The sequence below is a fragment of the Psittacula echo genome, assembly GCF_963264785.1.
Source record: "Psittacula echo genome assembly, chromosome: 7".
NCBI lineage: Eukaryota > Metazoa > Chordata > Aves > Psittaciformes > Psittacidae > Psittacula > Psittacula echo.
In genome coordinates, this window is record NC_137740.1 from 26,259,206 (window position 1) to 26,278,242 (window position 19,037).

Consider the following 19,037-nt stretch of genomic DNA (forward strand, 5'->3'; position numbering starts at 1 on the left):
AGGCCACAGACTCCTCCTAGTCCCCAGATAATGTTTACAGGAGGAGCTTTGAGGATGCTGCAATGCTTCCACAGAGTTACACTTCAGAAAGAAAAAAGATTTGGTAGCAAAACTCCCGGCCAACCTTACTTTCAATCTCATTCTCATTTATTTGCTTGAGTAATCCCCAGTGCTTGATTGACGTAAGACTTGAATTAACTCTGTATTTATTCAGAGATCTTAAATTGCACTGATGTGATGAGGTAAAATTGCAAGCTGCTGCAATTTCAAGGGCAAGTGGATGCAATTTAAAACATATGACAGGGTGGCAGATCCCACTTGCCACTGAGGGTCCCAAGCCCATTCAAAGATTTCCGGATAAGGTGTTTAAAAGGCTTCTTTTTTTTGCAAGTACAACTGCTTTTCATGAAGGAGAATTTCTCTTAGCACTGGTGTGAGGCAGAGGTGCAGTGCATGTCCAAGACTCTTGAAGAAAATCAAAACTGTTTGCTTGATGTTGCTCTTGGTGAACAGTGTTGGTCTGAATTCAGAAACTAAATGAAGCACGTTCTTTGGTTATGAGCAATTTCTCAATAATGCATGGTGTCAGGAATAAAACAAACTCCAGATAAGCAAGAAGCTTGGAGCAGTTAACACCCTGATCTAAGAGAAACTTTCTGCAAATATGAACGTGTCTATAACTTCAGGCAGAAGTGCCATTAAAAAAGACAATCAAATTGAAATCTCCATTGCTTCTGGCATTAGCTGTTTCTGAAGCTCTGTATGTTTCAAATAGGTGTCTAGTGACTTCAGGCAAAGCTAGCTATGAAGCTGTTACTGGATGGGATTTAAACATTTTAAATGAAGAGGCAGAAAAACATTAATGTAAGTCTGTGATTGATGTAGGTAGACAGTCAGTGTGACCTTTTGGAGACTCACCTAAAGACAGAATGAGAGACTAAATGTTCATGAAGAAACCACTGGAAGTCCCAGTATTGAAATATGATGCAGCAAATAAGATATAGTTAGGAAAGAAGGCTACCCAGTCCATGATGTCTGTGAACATCAGCTTGAAAAAGATCAGGTGAGAGGGTTGGGGATTTAAAGTGTAGCTGGTATGAAAAGGTCCAGCTACTTCGCCAAGTGGTGCCAGTGGTGCATACATCATAGCTGCTAGCAGTTGGCATCATGTGGAAGTGAAACAAATACCACGCAACTAGAAATGGTTATGTCAGGCACAGAGAGGACTTACCGTTGTTCAGTGATGGGCAGGACAAACCAGAAGATTTTAAGGAGGTCTGGGGTTCAGAAGCTACTGTAACTTCTGCGGGAGAGGTGTTAGCACAAGAGGGAGCTGTCCGCCTGTATGAGATTGTCACCCCCGGCAAAAACACACTGCAGAGAAATAGCAGGGCTCTCAAACCCTGGCAGAGGCAAGAGGTCCTGAGCGATCAGACAGGCAGCGACTGCAGCACACTAGCACAGGAGAGCATGGGCTGAGACAGTTAGCAGACATAATTCTGCAGGGCGGGCCACCAACACTGCACACTGCTAATTGCTCTTCTGCAAGTCAGATCCTGCATTATGTCAATGCTATCAGTTAATTGTTTTTATTTGTAGGCTTTGCTGGGGTGATGACGGAAATGTGCTTGGTCTAAGTCAAACATAGTACCAGTCAGAGGTTTATGTGACAATGCAGCTGACCACCAAGGCTTACATGGTGAATGAAGTCCACTCATGTCAGTCAGCTGTGGGCAGTGTTTGAACACAGTAGGGCCTGCGTACCCAGCAGAGGGCATGTGCGTGCACACACCAGCACTCCCGCCTTTACCTTCGGGACATCATTTCTTAGATAATGAGCATATCAGTGCTCTCAAAAGCTGTGTAAGTACTTAGAGGACAAAGCCAGAGGCATCAGCTGTTCTCTGTTGAACAGGCTGTGGTTTCTGTTACAGGGTCCAAATTCAGATAAGATCCTACTGCGGAAGGTGCTGAACTCCTATTTCTCACCAAGATTAGTGAGTGGTCCAGAGGAACCAAGCCACATCCTCGAGCTCAGGTCTAAACACTAGCATCTGTGTTTACTACGTATTGGGGAAGCCAGCCTGTAAGCTCTTCACACTGAGCTTAGTTGTTTCACCTTCCTATTTTTTCTCCAAATGCCTCATGCCTAATTTTGGTAGATGCATTTTACTGTAGTGTGGGACTGAGCTGAAAGCTTTGTTTCATCCCAAGATTCTTGTGAGGATAATTCATTACCCAGCAGCTTGCATCAGTGCCATAGCATCTGAAATGCACTGTAGAAGGCTAACGCAATGTACCTGTACACTCCCTCGGCAGGAAGACATTCCGGTGGATGCACTTAGGTATATAACGGATTGTGCTATATATGTTCAATGATGGGACAAGGCACAGAAAATCAGGCTAAGGGGAGAAAACCACTCCAGACTGAAAAGTTGGAAGGCATTAAAAATACATACAGAAGAAAAGCATATAGTCTTGACGATGGGGGAATGGATGGAGGTAAGAGGTCTGGGCTCCTTGCCACAGGCTGCTTAGCCTCAGGCGAGTCTTCTGAGATCCCATCTCCCCTCCTACCCTTTGTCTGTGTAGGTCTCAGGAGCTCCTAGGCAGGGTTGCTCTTAGGTGCAGCAGTGAGGATACTTTATCTTGGTCATTGCTTCTAAGACAGACGATAAAATTACTTTGTGTGTGTACGTGTATATATGTATACATATATGTAGAAATCTCAGGTTGCCTTTTCGGGCAAATAAGGAATAAACACAGAATGTCTGAGGAACATATGGAAGGAGCAGAGTTCCCAGCCGGTTATTAATCCATTTTCAGGACACGGCTTTTACTGAAGTTTAAACATAGATTAAAAAAAAAAAAAAAAAAAAAAAAAAAAGGAAAGAAAAAAAAAAAAAGAAAAAGGGTGAATTTAATGCCGAGCCAGAGGTCTGGCTCCAGTCTCAGCGCCCGCCCGCCGTGACGCCGCCAGAGCAGCGAGCCCCCCCCGCGCCCCCGGCCGCAGCTGCAGGCGGCTCCGCTTCGCTTCGCGCCGCTCCGGCCCGGCCCCCAGCGCGGCGGCGGGCGGGGGCGCAGCCAGCGCGGCCGCTTGTTGATCGCGGCGCCCAGCGCCGCTCCGCGCCTCCCGGGCCCCACTCGGCGCCGCGCAGGCAGCTCCCTCGCCCCGGGTGGCCGCTGGGCTGCGGCGCCCTTGCATTCTGCCATTGCTACCTTGCAAACCGCAGACCCCTCCTTGGGTTTGTTTGGTTTGGGTTTTTTTTCCGTCTCTCCCTGTCTTTCCTTTTTTTTTTTTTTTTTTTTTTTTTTTTTGCATGAAGATGGCGGCGCCGCTCGCCAGCAAGGCAGGGGCTGCCGGCACCACCAGCAAGCCTCCCTTCCCGGAGCTGGATTTCCGATCGGGAGCCAGGGTGGAGGAACTGAATAAACTCATCCAAGAATTCACCAAACACGACCAGAGGGAGTACGACGACCAGCGAGCCCTGGAGATCCATACGGCGAAGGACTTCATCTTCTCCATGCTGGGTAGGGCAAGGACCGGGCGGGGCGCGGGCAAAGGAGGTGCCGGCAGGGGACCATGGGCAGGGACCCCCGGCGGCGCCGCCGCACCGACGGACCCGTTCCCTGTGCCACAGGCGCGCCGGGCTGGAGATCCCCGGCCGCAGAGCGGGTCTCAGCCCAAGAAAATGTTTGGGTTTGTTTGGGGTTTTTTTGTTTGGTGTGTTGTTGTTTTGTTTTTTTTTTTTTTTTTTTTTTCTCCTGTCCTACCCACCTAGTCCTTAGCAGCGATGTATTTATAAGCACAGAGGAGAGGCTGGGTCGCAGAGCTGGCCGGTGCTCGAGAAGCACGCCGAGCCAGCGGGGCTGGAGGTAAAGCGAGCCCGACTCTTCACTGCTTTCCCCCCCAGCTAGCAAGTATTTTTTTCTGGACCGCTTATTTTTGTCATCAGACCAATTGATGCTTGCATGGGAGCATCCTCTGAACTGCATTTCTTGCTTAGGTTGCAAAACTTGCTGCGAGTGGAGTAAGATTGTAGTGGGGGAGTCCTCATCTGTGTGAAACTTTTAATTGCGGGCTGGGATCCTTAAACCAGGGTGAAACACGTGTTGGCCCTTGCAGAAATCACCTGGGCTCTGGCATGACTAAGGCTTCTCAAGATTAACGGTGGAATGACTAACAACCTAATTCTCTAGGTAGGCAGTTCCTGATAAATATTTACCTTGTTTTGACTAAGGAATCACTCACAGGAATGAGAGCCTTTAGGGTATGAAGAGATGTTCTTTAACATAGAGGTTGGACCTTGAAATCAACCATCAAACATTTTTGCATGTAAAATGAGAACATGGGTAAACAGCAGGTGTGGCCAGTGAACGGTTCTTTATAGCTCAGAGGAGTTTGAAGTGTATTTGGCACAAACCAAATGTGTGGTCCACATGTACACTTGTGAATAACCTACATCACTGTTCTCATTCAGGAGCAGAGAGCTGTCCTGTTGCAATAATAATTATTTTCTGCATTGGGGGATAATCATTATAATAGTCCACTTCCTCTATAGCCATGAACGTATCTGCACTCATTAAATGAGAATCTAGCTGTCCAGGTGGTTGTCTTGTAAGGTATCTGGATAAGTATAATTACCTGCTGTGGGATCTGCACGATTTAGTATCACTTTTTTACTAAGGGCTGGACAGGATATAGCAGACTAAATTTAGCTTGAGAACAAGGACAACAAGTTGAAAAGTCAGTAGCATGTATATTTATAGTTGCTGTTATAAATATTTTTCCCTTCCTGAGAAAAAGATGATGTGATGAAGCCGTGGTTGCATTAAAGCCTGTAGGATTTTTATTATTGAAAACCTGATACTGTGGAAGTCATCTGTTATTATGATCTGATACATTTTTAAATCACAGCTGAGAAAGCAGGGCTGGATGGGATGAAGTAAGGAAGAGTGGAGAGAAAACAGAGCAGCAGTTCTGGGTGTGTAGCTAGCAGATAGAGAAAGCTTTATATAGTCCTGTTTAAGCATTAATAGTGTTTGCAGGGGACAGGGACCACAGCATTTTTTCCTGACTAAGTGGGAGAAGGCAGTACAAGAAAGAGGGAAGAATGGCTGAAGTGTGCCTTGTATTTCTGCAAACACACCCTAATGCCTTGCTTTTCATGAAAACAGGGAGCCTTAGGCTGTTTAGAGGTAACGTAAATTAATGTGGCTGTCTTTGTCAATATAATGGCTGAGAGATGAGTGTTCTTCAGTTTTAAACCTGTAGAGTAAAACGGGTTTAAACAAAAGCTGTATTTCTGTTCTAAGTTATGCCTGTCAATTTTCAATGAGACTTGTTTCTCAACAAAACAGACTTGAAGGACCAAGCCAGGGACAGAAATGGAGATGGGGTGTCTGATTTGTCTGCATTAAACATGGAAGTTCTGTTAGTGGATCAGACCCTTCTTAGCCAGAGAGGCTCTTAAATCTAAAAGGATTTATCTTATTAATAAATAGCTCTTTCCCCTGTGCCTGATCTCTCCCATATGTACTGCTCTTATCTCATCGGGTGATGATAGGAAAATTAAATGTAGCTTTCCTGATTTAATTATATTGGTGTGTAGTTGGTGGATGAATAGTAGATGAGGAGAGTGTGCAGATTCTCAGATGTTTGTACTCTGCATGGCTTGCCCTCTAGGTCAGATCTTTGCTTTCTATTTATATTAACTCTTTTTTCACATGCGTTGTCTTGCTCTGGCTATTAACGACCTAACTGTAGGAGATCTCAAATTGGGCTATGATAAAATTAGGGAGAGGTACTGCTTGTCATGCCTTTGTCTAAAATCTTGTGCCTCAAGCATTAGGACCGGATCTGGTGGGGGAAGTGAGTGTTTTCTGGATGTGGGCAGTTCCTGGTCATCCCATTTGCTAACACCTACACTGGAACAACAGGTGTCTTTTGCTGCCTTTGATAGGTAAATTCCTGTACTCACGCTGAGCTGTGCCTGACAATTACCTGTCTCTGACATAGGTATAACTGAGCCTCAAAGGAAGGGAAGGCTGTATTAATCATGAATAGTGGAGAAGAGACAGTCTTGTGTTCTGGGCAGTGGGCTGGCTGGGAGTAACTGAGAGACCAAGTCTCTGTCTTCAAGCCATGAAAAGAGCTAACTACTTATTCTCACTGTGACTCAGTTTTGGGTTTGTTTTTTTTTGCGCTTGAAGAGTGATAAAGGAGTATTTTTATCAAGTGATGATATTACAGTCAATGATATTTTGATTTTTAAAGCATTTGCTGCTATTGTAATGAGAGGTGCATAGCACTCATATTAAAAACCTTTTAGGGGTACCTGACCTAGAGCGTATTGATCCTGCAGTACAAGTAGTTCCAGGAAACTTCTTTAAAAAACACTACCTGTCTCTTTCTGTTCAGCATCTAAGTGAAAAAGGATTGGTAATGCACAGATGTGCTAGGCTTAAAAAGCTATATATTATGCTCTTGGGAACCAGAATACTGCATATTAAATAACCCCTTGAAATTTCTAGTGCTATTGCTGCTGCTATTGCATGTTGTTAGGGATACTGACTCTTGCATTTTACTTCTTAACAAGAGAAGACAAAAAAGTAAGGAGGTATGAATAAATGCAGATTATACAGAGCTATTTCCTTCACTCTAGGCACACATTGGCATTCAGTCATCTAGAGCAGTTTTCAGGCTCTTCAGGTTGGTATTTTGTTTCCCTTTCCTATCATGAGACATTTTCTTCTCTGCAGAGTCAGAAGAGGAATGGTCAGGATATTTCATGCCATTCTTTTTTCCTGCCATTGCCTTCTTTCCACAGTTCAGAGGAAGGACAGGGACTAAAGTGGCCTTTTTTGTTTGTTTTGTTTTTTTTTTTAAAGCCTCTAGTTGTATCTTTCTGTTACTTCAGTTGTTGCATCTCAGTTCTGCAGGAGCTGCCCACCAGGACAGGCCACACTTTGAGGATCTGCAGCCAGCTGCAACTTAGAGCTGTTGACAAGACCTCTAGAGAGCTTCTATCAGCACTTGATACAGGAGAGGTGGTGAGCCTATTCTGAGGGCATTTCCCTTCTTTCTGGTGCATGCCCAGTGCTGAGCTGGGTGTGCTAGTAAGTCTTTGTGATAGAGGCCAAGTCTCACAGTGGAGGCAGAGCTGGCATCAGCAAAATATTTTTGCTGCCAATACCATCTTCCCGAATGGAGTGAGTTACCCTGCTGGGCTCCTGCATCTGTAGCAAGGCTTCCAGCTGTTTCTTGGATTGACGGGCCCCTAAAATATGTGCAGTAGAGGTGCAGATTGCTTTGCTGAGAACACGTGTTCTGACAACAGCTTGCTTTTATTAGTGTCTTCTACAAGAGGAGTATTTTATGGTCCTCCCCTGTACCCAAGGTCTGTATAGCAGAACAGCACTGGTAGTGGGACTCTGTTGTGTGGGCTTGTGCAGCATTTTTTCTCCCTTTTCCTACCTGGCATAACTTGCTGATGTACAACTTCTATTGTAGATTAGATTTCAGATGTTGTTGGAAGTGTTATCTGTTTGTCTGTGAAACATCATGGAAATTCTCTGTTTTTTGTTGTTTTGTGGAGCTGATGAAATAGCAACAGGATTGGAGTGATCTCCAGGGTTAAGTCTATCATGTGTGTGCGCCTTTTCTCTAGGGAGGCCAATCGTGATAGGAGCTCACTGTACTGTGCGGCCTATGTTAATAAAGGCTCCCTGCTGGCATTCCCTGTGCTGCTGAATGCATAATGCACAGCTGTTAAAAACAGCCTTACTGTATTGCAGATTTGATTTCTGGCTTCTTTTGGGTCTCCTCTCCCTGCATGCCACATGTTTCTGTATTTGCATTTGAGGTTGAGAGGGTTTTGTGTTGTGTTTTGTTTTGTTAATTTGCAGGTTGCTAGGCTGGTAAAGTAATCCTAGCAAAGCATCGGTAGCTTCTATTTGGTTATAGCTACCAGAAGTCAATCAATTTAATCTAACTGGGGATTCTTGCTGTGTAACTAGTTAAAAAGGATCGGTAGCCTCCTCTGTCCCTTTATTCAAAGGTATTGCTGCTCCAAGTATGTGTGCAGTGCAAATAGGTTGAAAATCTTTCTCTCAATTTGTTTTAAGATGCTGGTATTTTTGCTCAACTACTGTTTTGAAACATTAGGTTGTGATGCAAAGTATTTAGTGTAATAGCTAGGAACATGTCTTAAGGGCATGAATTCTCATGGCAGGCTTGTCAGACTGCCCACTGCCTGTTTCTTCAGTCTGTGGAAATATTTGTAAAAGATTTGGGTGAATACTTGCCAAGCCCCATTATGCAATTATGTTTTAAGGGCAATTTTATAATTACAGTGAAGGATTGTAACTAGGATACATGAGGTTTTGGGGTTTTGACTTTTCCTTTTTTCTTCCACATGACTTTGCATGAATGCTAAAACATTCAGAGCAATTGTAGTCACAAACCAGTTGTTCAACTTTCTTCTAGGCAGCTGGCTATTTTTATAGGTGAAGCTATATGGAAGACAAATACAACATTGCACAGGAAGGCTGGCGGGCATGTTTTATTATACCTTTGATAATCTGTAAGACAGATGTATGCTTGGAGACCTAGAGCAAACCATAGGCAGAGTTCATTCTGGAGGAGATTCAGGATGTAATAGTCCTGCCTGGACTTCCCAAGGGAAACCTCCAAGCTGTGCAACTTTTTTGGATAGTTGGGATTGCCCTCCTTAATTTTTATTTAACAAATGACAGGTTCCTGCTGTCTTTAACTCTCTTGTACAGCTGAAAGTTTTGCTGGGCCTTGACATGTACACTGTTGCCCCTGTACATGTCCCAGTCCTCTTGCTGCAAAGGTAGTTTTCCCAAGCACACCTCTGAAACCTTTCCCTGTGTTCCCTTCTCTGTCCTGTTCGGACCCTACTGGTTTGCACTCTGCAAGACAGGTTAGGAAAGAAAGTGCCAGGAAGAAATGTGGTTAAGTCGAAGAGATTAGCTCTTGTCTCCAGTCAAGGAGGCTTCAGTTACAGGGGCTGCTTCAGCATGACACTGAACAGTGATTAAGATGACAACTGCATTTCCATGCATGTCTGTGTGAGACCCTGTGGTGGCAGTCATAGGTAGAGGCTCTGGTATAGAACTCTTAACTCTCTCTGAGAAAAATGACCTGCCCTTGAGTCTACTTCCTGTGGCTGGGTGATGCAAGTGTATGAAACTAACTTGAGCAAGAGCTGTAGCTCATTTTCTATGAAAAGAGAGGATTAAGAATTTAATGCATTATGTAGGGTGACATACCTCCTGAGCCAGGTTTTCCCTAGGGATCTTACAGCTGAGATGGGTTCAGTTCCATATCCTGAAAGAAAGGCATTAATTCTGCCCATTGGTAGCTTTGTCTGCTATTGCCTGAAGGAGATAAAATTCTCTGAGACTAACAGTCCATTCATGTGTACAACATACTATATTACTCTATTATTTAGACCTTCTTTAATTTGCCTATCTTTGGGGCATGAAACGAGCAGAGTAGAATAGACGAAGTTCTGGGGGATCAAAGAAGGGTATCTGCCCTGCTTTTTTCCTTGGAAAAGCAGAGGACCTAGCACGGGAGCTAAAGCAGAAGGCAGCTTTGGATATTGTACTCACAGAATGCCCCTCATTGAGAAGAAAGGTGTGTGCATGGAGGGAGCAAAGGGAGCAAGGGTGAGAGAGCAAGGGTGAAGAATGACTTTTAGGTGAATGTCTCAAATTATTTGCCGGGATCTTGTTCTGATCAATGGTAGTGTGATGTGAGGTCAGGAGATTAGAACTTTTTTGGAACTTGCAGCCATACTTCATAGGTTCCCCATCTAACTATGGATTTTATATCCAGTGGAGGTTTATGACTTATCACAAATCTGTCTTACTGTCTGACTAGCAAAAATATGAGAGTTGGCTTCTTTTTTTGCTAATGCAACTGGAAGGCAGCTTATGAGACATTCAAAATAAATCTTCCTGCAGCAGCTGATGTTCCAATTGACAGATGCTGCTATGGATTTTGCTTTTCTCTTTAGTAAAGAGAACTCCACTGTTTGCTTTCATTCTTACCATTCTGTTGCATTCACTTTTACTGCAAATAGCAGTTGTCCTGGGCTGAGTGGATTAATCTGCGCCTTCGTACTTCAGCCAACCTGACAGGTCCCTGGATCATGTAGTTCTGCATTAGGTAAACTTTCTGCATTTCTTTGAAAGCACCATTTTAGTGACTTTCTGGTTGTAAGGGAGTCAAAATGTGCTGTAGCATTCAGTTTGAGGAGGATAGATTCTCTCCTCGCCAACATATTTTACATTTGAGCTTTCAATAAACACTTGATGCTAAGGAATTTACAAAAATCTTGTTAATGCATTATATTTCACCTGTCAGACAGTACGATTTTAATCTAATTTAAAGCATTTAATTAGAAGGTTGTTAATACATTTTGATACATGCATGCTGGTGTTGAAATTACAATTTGCATACCACTGAGTGGAGGTGATTAATTACTTTAAGGTTCATGATATTTGGGTCTTTGAAACGGCAGTGGTAGCTAGTTCCACCCACTCATGTTTAGGGCTGTTTGCAGAAGTTTGCACAGCACTGGGTGGCTTCAGCTTGTAGAACAGGAGGTGGGTGGCATCCATTTCACCCTAAGAAGATCACTGTAGGTAAAAAAACTGACTCAGGACCTATGTTCCGTAGACCTATGTTCCATTCTGAGCTGCCCTCAAATGTAATGATACGTAATGGGACCTTGGTACTACCAGAAGCCTTCCTCATCTCCTGTGCTTCAGCAACCTGTGAAAGGTGGGATGGTACCGGAAGAGAGGAACATTGTGGTGTTGCTGTTCTTTATGATAGGATGGTTAACCATGCAATGCAAATGAAGTTTGTTTTTGAGTGTTTAGCCTCAGAAAGTATTTAAATAGTGAAGGCAAAAAGTTGCTCTGTCATTGAGTGTTGATCTAGTGGCTTCAAGATCAAGTACAGTTCAGCCTCAGAGAGAGATTACAACCTGACCCAGTTAGGTAGTTCTAGCAAGTAACCTTATTTTATACTGAAGGGATCCCAAAGCAAAACCGGGACAAATTAGTCTGAGGAATGTATCCTGGCCACAGTCTGTATGATGATGTAATTTGGCAGTCAGGCAATGCCAACATGTTGTAGAAGGCAACAATTTGGGACAGAAAGCAAGGGAAAAATACAAGACATGGCTGAAGCTAGAAATCCTGCTGGGGTATCCATAAGGAATTGGCAGAGAATTTTTTTGTTTGTTTGTTTTTGGTGTGGTTTGGTTTTGGTTTTTTTTTTTTGTTTGTTTGGGTTTTTTCTGTGTTTTATATTTTTTAATTGTTGTTATTTTGTTTTGGGTGGGTTTTTTTGTAGGGTTTTTTGTTTGGTTGGTTTTTTGTTTGTTTGGGTTTTTGCCCCCTCAGTGACACCTTTCTGAGGTCATGATTTAGAGGAAAAGTAGAGGTTTACGTGTGGGATGTCATTGGTCTGCTTAGATTTTCTCTACTACAGCTTGCAGTCAGACCATGCTGAATTTCTTCCCCCCACTGACAGAGTGAGAGTTCATAACTGATTTGGTCCAAAGCTGCTGAGCAGCTAGGGAACACTTTAACCAAGTTGGTTCTTGCTTTACTGCATAGTCTTTTAGGCCATGTTCTTCTTTCTTTGAAAATGTCTTCTCTCAACTCTCCTGTTCATGTCGTAGGATCCTTTGACACTGCTCCACACCTCTCTCATGCAAGGATGTTTTTATTCAGTGGTGCATATATGACCTTGTTTAGAAAATCAGATGCTGCGGTTGTGTGGAAAGAGTTATATTAAAAAGCTATCAAAAATGCTAAGACAAACATTGCAATTAGCCTCTGTGCTTTTTCCTTCAGCTCTTCTACTCTTTGCATTTTAATGGATCTCTTGAAGAGCTGGTGATGCTTTGGGTGACTCCTCTTGGAAATGAATCCTGTGCTAATAGCTCTGGCTGGGCCTGATGCACAGGCAGATGCTTAGAGATATTTCATGTGTTTTGTGCTTCACTAATTAATGTATAACTTAGAGGTAGAACAGCAAGAAAGCTGCGTTTGCTGACACTTCATGAAATAATGATTTAATCCTTTGTGACACATTCCTGCTGAGTGTCAAAGCTGATAACTCTAATCTCTGTCCTTAGTTTAGTGTGACAGGAATCTGTTCTAGAGGGCATTTCACAGGAGCTTGCAAGCTCTTGTCGGTACTTTGTCACCAATTTGTGTAAACTTTTTTTGTACATTACCACTCTCAAATGTGATTGTACAGGATTGCATGGTGCACTGAAGAATCTCAAGTTGAGTGCAAAGGAGCCAGCTGACTGCATTCAAATGAAATAAGGGTTATCCTGGGAGGAAGGGGGAAATACCTTAATCTCCTTCTAAATACACTTCTTCCTTTGCCAGCCTTCAGAGTGGTGCGTTTATATTGATTCAGAGGTGCCTAAATCCACTCCTCTTTGTTGCATATGATTCTGAACCCTGTGTGCGGATGCATATCTGATGTACAGCTGCTCTCCAGTGGTTAGTCCTGGTGATACAGCCAGTACAGCTCGCTTCTGTTCCAGTGCGGACAGTGAATTGCTGTTTAAACTTTTGGTTGAATGGCAGCAGCTCTATGGATAGAGGAGGGAATGTCACTGTAACAACACTTCAGGGGCTCTGTTTCCTTCTCTGCCTGAAATTAGCCTTTTGAAAGTCGCGTACAGTGTGTTGAATGGCAGATCAGGTATTGATATTGGCCCCTTGATATTAGGCCCTCAAAGCTTGAGTTGCTGAAATGTCTGTATTTCATAGACAGTAGGGGAACCATGTGCTAAGCAATCAGTAATTTGAGGAAAATAAGAGGAATGTAAGTTTCTCTGCAAGTGCCGTATGTCTCTGACAAGCAGCACCTTCTGAATTAAATGCCTGGTTTTGTGTGGGTTTTTTGTTCTTGGGTGGATGTTTTTCATTGTGGTTCCCCCTCCCCTCCCAATGTGCAAGCTGTAATGCACATCTAAGTGCATTATTAAGAAAAAGGAGCTATTACAATTTGGCTGAGCATCTGTCAAAGGTTTATTTTATGTGCTAAATTGCCTGTAAGAGCTTGACCCTGTACCCCCAATTCTTCCTAATATCCTGTGAATTTTGTGAATGTGCAAAGCATGCATTGAGGCATCAGTGTTATCCTGAAAATAACCACTTTGACAGAGTCTTGTAATAGCTAAGCATGACTGTCTGTGCAGTTATTTTAATTATCTTGGGGAGGGATTCTTATATGCTAGGTAAGCACTTAGCAAAACTATTTGCACTTTATCAGAGCTGCAGAGTTAAGTTACTAGTTAGTCTGTAAAGTCACAGTTAAAAACCAAGTTGTTTTGATCTGACTAAACTTGATTTCTGGTTCTGGAAGCATAGGACACTCCTGATTAGCTTTAAAAACTAGACAATCCCTCTCATTCCTTCACTTATACACTATGTATGCAGAGAGGTCTCTTTCTCTCCCAGCAGAGCTGTTCAGCTGCAACAGGCTTCACTGGCCAGCCCTGCTCGGTGAGGATTGTAGGAGTCCTGTGGAGAGATTTCTGTCTGAGGGAGACAGGAATGGGGGAGACAAATGAACAAAATCCGCAGACCCACAGCATGTTGATAGACCTCCTGTTGTTCTTAATTCACATCTGTAAATGGCACTAGTTTCCGCTGTTGTGCACCAAGACAATAATAAATAACAAACCTTAGTGTTTATATACCACTTCACAATTTTCAGAGTGTTCAACACACATCAACTAATTCAGCTGAGATTCAAATACACTGTAAGCAAAGCTACTCTTCTTGCTGCTCACGGGAACTTTTCATTAAAGCTGGGACCAGGCTTTTCTTTTTCCTCTTAACTGGAGATGTTGGTGGCAGGAATGTTCTATACTGGGACAGCGTCTTTCTTCCTGAAGTTTTTAAGCCTTTGCATGTACCCCTGTTTGCACAGGAATTATAGAATAGTTAGGGTTGGAAAGGACCTTCAGATCATCTAGTTCCAACCCCCCTGCCATGGGCAGGGACACCTCACACTAAACCATGCCACCCAAGGCCTCATCCAACCTGGCCTTGAACACCGCCAAGGATGGAGCATTCACAACCTCCCTGAGCAACCCATTCCAGTGCCTCACCACCCTCACAGTAAAGAATTTCTTCCTTATATCCAATCTAAACTTCCCCTGTTTAAGTTTGAACCCATTACCCCTTGTCCTGTCACTACAGTCCCTGATGAATAGTCCATCCCCAGCATCCTTGTAGGCCCCCTTCAGATACTGGAAGGCTGCTATGAGGTCTCCACGCAGTCTTCTCTTCTCCAGGATAAACAGCCCCAACTTTCTCAGCCTGTCTCCATACGGGAGGTGCTCCAGTCCCCTGATCATCCTCGTGGCCCTCCTCTGGACTTGTTCCAACAGTTCCATGTCCTTTTTATGTTGAGGACACCAGAACTGCACACAATACTCCAAGTGAGGTCTCACGAGAGCCGAGTAGAGGGGCAGGATCACCTCCTTTGACCTGCTGGTCACGCTCCTTTTGATGCAGCCCAGGATACAGTTGGCTTTCTGGGCTGCGAGTGCACACTGAAGCCGGCTCATGTTCATTTTCTCATTGACCAACACCCCCAAGTCCTTCTCTGCAGGGCTGCTCTGAATCTCTTCTCTGCCCAACCTGTAGCAGTGCCTGGGATTGCTCCAACCCAGGTGTAGGACCTTGCACTTGGCATGGTTGAACTTCATAAGGTTGGCATCAGCCCACCTCACAAGCGTGTTGAGGTCCCTCTGGATGGCATCCCTTCCCTCCAGTGTATCAACCGAACCACACAGCTTGGTGTCATCGGCAAACTTGCTGAGGCAAACTCAATCCCACTGTCCATGTCACCAACAAAGATGTTGAACAAGATCTTTCCCAACACCTAGGGGACACCACTTGTTACTGGTCTCCAGCCAGACATGGAGCCATTGACCACAACTCTTTGCGTGCGGCCATCCAGCCAGTTCTTTATCCACCGAGTGGTCCACCCATCAAATTGATGTCTCTCCAATTTAGAGACAAGGATGTCGTGTGGGACAGTGTCGAAGGCTTTGCACAAGTCCAGGTAGATGACATCAACTGCTCTGCCCCATCCATCAGTTTCGTAGCCCCATCATAGAAGGCCACCAAATTGGTCAGGCAGGATTTCCCCTTAGTGAAGCCATGCCATGCTGGCTGTCACCAACCACCTCCTTGTTTTTCATGTGCCTTAGCATGCCTTCCAGGAGAATCTGCTCCAAGATTTTGCCAGGCACAGAGGTGAGACTGACTGCTCTGTAATTCCCCGGGTCATCCATTTTCCCCTTCTTGAAAATGGGGGTTATATTTCCCTTTTTCGAGTCATTGGGAACTTCACCTGACTGCCATGATTTTTCAAATGATGGCCAGTGGCTTAGCAACTTCATTCGCCAGCTCCTTCTGGACCCGCGGATGGATTTCATCAGGTCCCATGGACTTGTGTACGTTTAAGTTTTTAAGATGGTCTCTAACCAGATCCTCTCCTACAGTGGGCCTAGGGTCTTCATTCTCACAGTCCCTGCGTTCGCCTTCCAAGACTTGGGTGTTGCAGTCAGAGCCTTTGCCAGTGAAGACCGAGGCAAAGAAGTCATTAAGAACCTCAGCCTTCTCCAGATCCTGGGTAGCCAGTTCTCCCGATATCTTCCGAAGGGGGCCTACGAATTGGACTACTCCCAAGTCATATGTGGTACTATTCAGAAAATTATGCAGGAGGTTTGTCTGTACGTTCTGTGATGCAAATATGCAGACCCACAATCAACAGATTTGTGGTTTCACAAGCTATTGAGTTAGCAAAGATGGTGATGCATTAAGTGCATCCTTCTGTGCTTGCATAAGGCTGTCGGGGAACCACCATCTCCAGTAGACCTCAAGGCTCAGGAAGGAAATAAACATCTGTCAGTTTTGACTATGCTGGATCATCAGATCGTGTGCTGAAGAGAATTGAGGATGCTTGGTGGATGACTTTGGTCCATGTTTCACTAGGTCCAATACTTGCTAGGGCACCCATCTATCTTTTGGGGCAGAAGAAAGCCCAACAGAAGACCTATTGCCAGGTAAGAGATGAGTTTTGAGGGTGGTTGAAGATGCTATGTCCTATTATTTGTAATCCTGAATCCCAAACATGGAGTAATACATGCATTGGCATGGGTCTAATTCATCTGGCATTTGACTTGCTTTCTGCCTTGGCATTCTCTGTATGTGTTTGTAGAGCTGGTAAGAGGGAGTTCGATGCATCTTTCTCTATTTTTGAGCTGGACAGGGTTGGTTCTACTTTTTATCTGCGAGAATAGCATCTGCTTTTAGTATTCCATTAGAGTGACAAGAAGATAAACATTTTTATTTTTTTTTTTTTTTTTTAATCAGGTTACATGACCTGGATTTAGTGGTTTACCTTAGAAATAACTGTTTGGTAGTCTTTGTAAACTGATGCCTGGTGCTATAGAACTGCCTGCGTGCTTTGAGATTATAACCCTCTTTCTAATCCATGAGGTTTAGTTATAACTAGGTAGTGGCATTTCTGGATTGCCTCTTGGCCTAACCTTTTGGTAACTTTCTTTTTCAGAAGTGATGCCTGCAGGTTTGACTTGAAACTAATTCTGAATGAATGGCACAGATTATCATTTTCCTATAAATGGTTGTATGAGCAGAAACACCATTAGCCTCTTAGTGACCTAGTTACACAGGGAGGTAGCAGCGCAATTTGAGATCAAAACTCACCTTGCTACAGCTTTCTCTTCAGCCAACAGTGCATAGGAGAAGAACAGCATGTTTGTTGCTGGTAATGATTTCTCTTTCAGTGGCTTTGATATCCTTATTTTCTGTTTGAAGTTAATGTGCAGATTGCTAGGTGGCGTGACTCAAAGTGACTGACTGAGCTGATGTTGTATGTGAAGATGTCTCCAAGACATCCTGGTCAAACAGCACATTGGCTTCTGCCACAAGACATTTTAAGGGAGCTGGTGAGCTGAAGGATCAAGATATTTTAGCAGTTTATTGTTAGCACTGTAGCTGCCAAATAACAGCTCATAGCCTAAGGCTGAAAATGTTCCTATTAAACAGTGCAAATGAATTGCTTTAAAAAAAAAAAAAAAAGGATTGTGTGATTTGGCTGAAAACTGATTTATCAGAGGACTTCTTCCAGGTAATAGGAATTAAATTTCTACCTTCACATTTAATTTTCTCCAATTTCTCCATGTGTTCCTATGCTGTAAGCATACGGAATTTAAAGACCTTCTTTCACTCTTATATTTTGTTGGTTTATGTCCAGACTTCCCTGCTACCTTTCAACTCTGCTTTTTGCTAGTGTTAGTGTGCCATATTTTTTCAAAAATACACTTCAAAATCAAGTGTTTGCTTCCATTTCTCATCTGCTCTAAAACTCAGAAAGGTTTAGTGACTCCTTCCTGTTCTGAAGTTAGGATAATATAAGCTTGAAGCATTGAATTTTTTTCTCCCTGTGTTGTCTTCTCACAGTCCCCTTTGTCTCTGGAGGAGCAGTGTTACTGGACAGGTGTAGAGCACTTACAAGTGTTTTTCTTCTGCATTTCCAGTTTTTCACTTTTTTTTATCAAAGACTCATACACCCATTCTGTTTCAAGGGACTTGGTCCAAAACAAAATAAAAAATACCTACATTTTTTTTCTGCCTTCCTTACAAGGCTTGGCTTTACTGCCTCTCTGAACAAACACCACCTTTGTCTTTGCTTTGGAATAAGAAACAAGCAGGCTCGTTGATTCCTGCTGCATTAGCACTAACGTCCTCCCTCATGCTAATGTAGTGGTTATCAGGGAGTAGGAGGGAAGCTGCTGTTTCCATGAGACTTCCCAGGAGGCTGCTGCAGGAAGCTTCTTGCACTTTGGCCCCGGAGACAGCACTTATGCAGGCTGTAATGACTGGAAGTACAAAAGCAAATACCACTTTGTGCAATAGTGGGTGGAGAGAGGGCACCGAGGGTGCTACGCTGAGAATGCTTGAAGACTTTCAAATGAAAGTACAGGAGAGAGAGGGAGCCGTATCCATGCCCTGACCTCCATCCCTGGCACATCTGAACCTGAACTCTCAGCTAGTAACCCCTGGGCCACTAAACTGCCTTCTCTGAGCATGTCTGCATTTGCTGGGGAATTCTAGGAATGTGGACTTCAGCACAGCATAGGGTTGCTGCTGCTCACCTCCTGTTCAACCAGGAGCTTTAGAAGCTGCAGTGGGGTTGGTATTACCAGGATAAAGCCACATTGTGGTTGTTTGCTGCATTCTTTAACTAAAGATTTATTTTTCCTAGAACAGCAGGAGGCAACATCAAAGAGCTGGAGAGAGTCCTCTTCCCTTCCCTGGCACAGCACAGCTTCACCCCTCTCTCCTCGCCATCTCCTCTCCCAATCCCTTTGTTTTTAAGGCATTAAAACTTTACTGACTGGGATATCAAAGAGGCTTTAGTTAGTGATCTATTGCCCCAAATTACAGGGGTAATTGATCTAAGGAGGTAAGAGGAGAAAGTCTGTGGGAAAATGGAGCTTATATCACCAATGCAAACCTCTCTTTTAATGTCCTGTCTGTGCGGAAGCAACTTCATCTTTAGCCTCCAGCTACTGGAGTTGTTCCTCTTGGAGAATGTGGGAGATCTGCTGTTGACCCATATGGAAGAAAGATAGGTGCCAAGCTGGTCATACAGGCCCCACCAGCTGCTTGGCTTTGTCCACAGCTCTGTGCCCTGTGTGTATCTTTGCTGTGTGCGTGTCTTGTACAGCAAGGCAGCTTGAGTCTGTGGGTTTGTTTTGTAGTAGGTATGGTAATAAGGGGTGAAGGAATGCACTCCTTAGTCCCTGTCTCTGCTTCTGATGGATAGTAAAAGGTCCTTCAGTTTGCTTTGAAGACCTCCTGACAAAGGAAGGCATAGCAATTTGTGTCCTCAGCATGGCAGAACAGCCATGTGACCA

General features: G+C 43.9%; 1 protein-coding gene across 1 annotated transcript in view; it reads left to right on the top strand.

The window, feature by feature from the left end:
• The first annotated feature begins 2,571 nt into the window (after window positions 1-2,571).
• MB21D2 (Mab-21 domain containing 2) overlaps window positions 2,572-19,037 on the top strand; it is a 63,457-nt gene continuing 46,991 nt past the window's right edge. Inside the window, exon 1 of the mRNA XM_080623901.1 lies at window positions 2,572-3,531. Within this exon, the coding sequence (XP_080480027.1) occupies window positions 3,321-3,531 (211 nt within the window). The 5' untranslated portion in view covers window positions 2,572-3,320. The remainder of the gene's footprint in view (window positions 3,532-19,037) is intronic.